General features: G+C 30.7%; 1 protein-coding gene across 2 annotated transcripts; it reads left to right on the forward strand.

Moving 5' to 3' along the window:
- Window positions 1-1448: 1448 nt before the first annotated feature.
- On the forward strand, window positions 1449-4963 carry LOC111428362 (innexin inx7-like). 2 transcript variants are annotated; one of them, XM_023063857.2, is made up of 4 exons: window positions 1449-1532; window positions 3532-3814; window positions 3873-4388; window positions 4439-4963. In XM_023063857.2, exons 2-4 carry the CDS (start codon window positions 3584-3586, stop codon window positions 4898-4900), a joined length of 1209 nt encoding a protein of 402 aa, XP_022919625.2. In that variant the 5' UTR covers window positions 1449-1532; window positions 3532-3583; the 3' UTR covers window positions 4901-4963. The 2 variants fall into 2 exon arrangements, with proteins under 2 accessions (XP_022919625.2, XP_071055336.1); XM_071199235.1 differs by lacking the exon at window positions 1449-1532 and having other exon boundaries at window positions 3441-3814.
- The last annotated feature ends 357 nt before the right edge of the window (window positions 4964-5320 follow it).

Below are 5320 nucleotides of genomic sequence, written 5' to 3' on the forward strand. Positions count from 1 at the left end.
ATAAAAATGAATTAATACGGCACCTCTTAACATCCATAAAATAGCAATCCCATCATGTCCTATATCACATCACTAATATCACCTAACACTTAGCATAAATATAGCACGCATTTATCACTTAATTCAAGTAATAAGTTTTATTTTTCTAAACTACTTTATCACCCTTAAATGCCCGCACATCAACTAAAATGCGTTATTGGCGAATCAACTTCCAAACATCCCCTCCTTAATTTATTGTGGGAAGAAGGAATACTGGAGGAGAATAAACAAAAAATGTAAAGACGTCGGACCGAAGCGGTTTCAATAAAAAAATTACTCGTTTTCTCGAAACATTTCAAATAAAACTTACACCATTTTACTAAAATAAAACGCACTAATCGAATTTCAATATTTAACACTTCCTGCAAAAGAAAATCTAGCCCCCAATATAAAAAAATTAATTTAAACTCAATCGACTATAATTAGAGAACGGTTTGACAGATTTTAATGTTTTATATCTCAATCGAAAGTTTGGGAGCTAGACTTCCAGTCACGGGGTCATTTCAATAGCCGTACGCAAGTAATTAGTAAATTTTGAAATCAGGCATTTCCACCTTCACATTCATTGTAGATCATACTTCCGATCGAGATGTTGATGACTAGGAATTGAAATCGGGCATTTTGTGATTTCGAAGAAACTATGACGAATCGAATGACGTATAGATCTTGATCATCGGGTACATTGTTTACGAGTTATCAACACTTAAAAAAGGTCATTTTTGTGTTATTTTCGTGTACCTTCGCATTATTTTGGCGTTTTAGCGGAATTCGAAAGAGATTTCGCATTGGCCAAGGATTGAGCTTTCAAATGAGATATTGTTTACCGAAATTAATTGACTGGTTCTTTTGTGATAATCAAAATACTATACATGTAAAGTCCTATCTAATTGGGGGCTAACTTCGCATAAGTCATGAATTGAGTATATTTTAAATAATTTTACTGACACATTGTTTTTATTAGATTGAGTCGTCGTTATTTCCGTTTGATTCACTCAAACTCATTTATTTATATATCTACAATCATCTCATTTAAATTAAATTGTAAAAGGTGCTTTATTTAATTAAGAATACAACGCAACACGTTAAATTGTTGCCTCGACATTTATTTATCACTTATTCAGCGAATTTCTTTATTTCTTATAACATTGTATGGTTTTATTTGTTGCTTTGTTCCATTTCAACTTTGTTGTTTAAGCGAATAGAAAAAAGTATGAGGATTTTACTTTAATCAGCACAAATTTTAATTTTAATACTTTCATCGAATCATTAATCATATCATTAATAATAATTATTTCGGTTTATTTAGAGTTTCGTCATGTTCAACGATGATAATAACATATTTTTAATTTATTTGCGGTTGTTGTTAGTGCTGATTACAAATTCTTGTTAACAAAAATTGCTTAAGCGACAATTTTAGATGTTTAGTGTTATTTCATTGTAGCTTTAAACCGGAACGAATAAAGTTAGGCAAGTTCAATTAAATATATAAATATGTGAGTATTTCTTAGTTAGTATTACTTTAATTAGTATTAAATTAGTACTAAGAAGTGTTTAACAAAAACAAAAAAGTTATGCCATGAATTTCTTTATAACTTTAATAATAATGAAGCTATTTAAAAAAAAAATAACATTAAAAAATCATTAAGCACCTTGCACTTAATGAATAAATAAGTTTATTTAGCGTGAATAATAACTAATCGATGTTGAACGTTTTATGAAACATTTAAAGATGTTTAGTGAACGCGACGCTTAACGCACGGGAGAGACAGGTCAGGTCAACTTCTCTCTTAGGTATACAAGGACCCGTTTTGGAATGCCGTTTGAGTCAATGCTCGGGTCGTTTTGTCCCAACTAACTGTTGAGTCATCCTTGCAGGTTTCAACCGAGGTACAGTTCTGCCAAAAAATTACATTAAATCAAACTACTCAAATTAATACGCTCAATAAATCAATTAAAAAAATGTAATTTGTTTAAAATCTTATCTTCTTATCGTGTCATTAATTTATTCTTATTTAATTAAATTCAATCTTATCGGTAAAGATCCGGTCTGATTTTCTTTTAATTTCAAAAATGTTTCTCCGTAATTTGTTATCTTTGCGTGCTCATTGATCATAACAATACAAAACAATACGTTTTATTTAATTGAGATCGATTAAATTCTTTTTTAAAATTGATATCAAAGAAAAAGATAATGATTGGGTTATTTGTTGGGATTAAATTAGGATTGTTTCGTCAAATTAAAGTTAAAAACGTCTATTTTTTAATTTATGTTGGATTATATACATCGAAATGTTATTATATGAGCTTAATCAGAATTTAGTTGATTTAAAAAATCGTATTGAGATTATTAATCATCATTAATTCCTTATTCGGAATTAACCGATTAGGATTGCCATCATTTAGGTAATTAATAATTTATGTAGTTGAATGTAACGTTATTTGGAGCTTTTAAGTACAAGAAAAATGTCCCATAATATTGAGATAATTTTTGATTTAACAAGATTTTCTTAACTAAGGTTTAAGTTAAATATCTAGAAGAGGGGAAATTCAACTCAACCTAAATTACCTGGTAAATCAGTTAACCCTATTAATTTTGATTTAGGTTGGCTCCTTTTTGAAATCCAACCCAACCTAAATCAAAATTGATGGCATTGAATTGAGTTGGGTTAGCTTCGCCAATTCTGGTTTAGGTTCGGTTGAATTGAGTTGGATTTAACCTCAATAATTTTGGTTTAAGTTGCTGGTTAGTGTGGATTTCCTCCCTTCTGGAAATCCACACCAGCCTAAATCAACCTCAAAACTGTTCATGACAAATCTCCAACACAACCTATATTAGCTGGTGAATCAGCTTAACCCCACTAATTTTGGCTTAAGTTAGCAAAGTTGGTAACACTTATCAAGATTAACTGTGAATTTAGTTATATAATATTTTGACATCAATGTCACGGTGACGTTTAAGCTTTCTTAATTATTGAGAAAGAGGGAATTCAGTTTCTCTTTTCTTAACCTATATCATAAACCTCGAAGATTTCGATTTTGAAGGTGATGAACGTGAATTCAACGATGAATAATACATGTTTTGATGTGATTATTTGACGTTCTATTTACCAACAGAAAAAAATTTGACATTAACTGTCAAATTGACAAATTCAAATTGAATGCAGATAACACAAAGTTCTTAAATTTCATTCTTTCTGACTTGGATGTTGGTTCTTGTTAAGATGATGCAAAATTGAAAAGAAAAAGGCATTTCTTACAACACAATTATTTATTAGTCAATATAAAAAAATGTATTGAAAAATATTTTTTTATTTTTACACAACCTTGAAGCAAATTATTTGAAATATTTTCTGTGACACCGTACACCATCGCTTTAATACGATCCTCAGTTTACTTTAACAGTAAATGAACGATATGAGGGTTTTTATCTAATCTATCATAAAAGCATCACGTATATATGCTTACTATTGCATATTATAGCACCGGTTTTAGTTTCAGTTGAGCACAAAAAGCGTTTCAAGCAGGAGCCAATAAATTTAAAAAAATGTTGGTTCAATTTGGACAATTAAAAGGCATCGTCAAAGTTCGTCAATACACGATCGATAATTTCGCTTTTAAATTGCATTATCGTTTAACCGCATGGATATTTGTTGTTGCAACAATTTTGGTGACATCAAGGCAATACATTGGGGAACACATTAAATGTATTGCAGATGATGGTGTTAAAGCCGAGGTTATCGAAACGTTTTGTTTTTTTACTTCAACATTTACAATCGTAAGAAACAAATTAACACATTAATATTTCATAATAATTTTAATAAAACGATTTTTAGCCTAAATATTATGATGAAAAACTTTTAAAACTTGGTGTTCTTCCACACCCCGGTGTTGGGCCTTTATCGAAAGATTCAACCGATGAAGTGACTTATCATGCTTATTACCAATGGGTTCCTTTCGTTTTATTCCTTCAAAGTATCATGTTTTATTTCCCCCATCTGTTTTGGAAAAAAAAAGAAGGTGGCCGATTAAAATTATTAGCCGAAGGATTACGATTTAACGTGATAACACGTGGAAATTCGATGGATGTTAATGGAGTCCACATCACTTCGGCACAAGAAAAAGAAGATAAATTAACAACGATTAGAGAAGTTTTCGTTGAAAGAAGGATGTTGCATCGATCGTGGTGTTTTTGGATGATTATTTGCGAAATTTTAAACTTAATTAACGTGGTAGTGCAAGGATATATTATTAATAAATTTCTTGGAGGTAAATTTTGGGGGTTAGGACCGAAAGTTATCTCGGATGGAATCGATGGAAACGCTGATGTTTTAGAAAGGGTTTTTCCGAAGGTACAATAAATTTCTTAATAAAATTGAAATTAATTATTTTTTAATTTCAGGTAACTAAATGCGTTTTTCATAAATATGGCCCTTCGGGAACGATTCAAAACCACGATGCAATGTGCGTTATGGCCTTAAACGTAATTAATGAAAAAATTTACGTTTTCCTTTGGTTTTGGTTATTATTTCTTTTTATCTGTTCTTTAATCGCGGTTATTTATCGCTTTACCAGCATGGCTTTGCATTCGAAAAGTAGCATGTTCAACAAGTTCATTTTCACACCTTACAAACCCAATCGAAAGTTTAAAGGTTGGTTTGGCATCTTAAAAAGGTACAACTACACCGAGTGGTTATTCTTAAGTTATTTATCGAGTAATATGGACCCGTTGATTTTAAAAGATTTATTTGAAACGCTTGGTAAAGGTCTGAGTGATTCCGATTCGGATTCTGATAAGAAAACTTTACCAGATGATCATGAAAGAAACCTCGAAGATGTAATGTCGTTCTTTGATCGACAATAGATTTAAGTATTTCTAAGTTTTTTATATAAATTAATAAATAAATACTCCTTTTTTTACCAAATAATCCTTTTCTTAAGTCTAACTCTTATTGACCTTCGTGAAGAAGGTGAAAAGGTCGATGCCATCACGATTTTAGTACCATACCAACAAGTATAGTGGGCGCCAGTTTATTGGTGAAGAAACTTTTAAATTACAACTTAAAAAATCAGCTCATTTTAATACATTTTTGAATCGGACGGTTTTACTACGTTCAATGAATGTTAAGTTTTAAAAGCGACTTCTTGCTTTTCTTTAACGTTCACTTCGTTTGAGTTTTCTGACCGGTCAATAGAGAACGTTGACCTTTCTCTTTGGTTTCAACACGATGAAGAGAGATTTCGTTCCATTTTATTGAAGAAATTTATATCTCCAAAAATTAAA

The sequence above is a fragment of the Onthophagus taurus genome, chromosome 10 (assembly GCF_036711975.1).
Source record: "Onthophagus taurus isolate NC chromosome 10, IU_Otau_3.0, whole genome shotgun sequence".
Lineage (NCBI taxonomy): Eukaryota > Metazoa > Arthropoda > Insecta > Coleoptera > Scarabaeidae > Onthophagus > Onthophagus taurus.

What these genes read in the sequence shown, in the direction of transcription:
- LOC111428362 (XM_023063857.2), top strand. Translation starts at nt 3,584, where the DNA reads ATGTTGGTTCAATTTGGACAATTAAAAGGCATCGTCAAAGTTCGTCAA. An exon ending in TTACTTCAACATTTACAATC is followed by an intron (nt 3,815 to 3,872) that starts GTAAGAAACAAA and finishes AACGATTTTTAG; the next exon opens with CCTAAATATTATGATGAAAA. An exon ending in TAGAAAGGGTTTTTCCGAAG is followed by an intron (nt 4,389 to 4,438) that starts GTACAATAAATT and finishes TTTTAATTTCAG; the next exon opens with GTAACTAAATGCGTTTTTCA.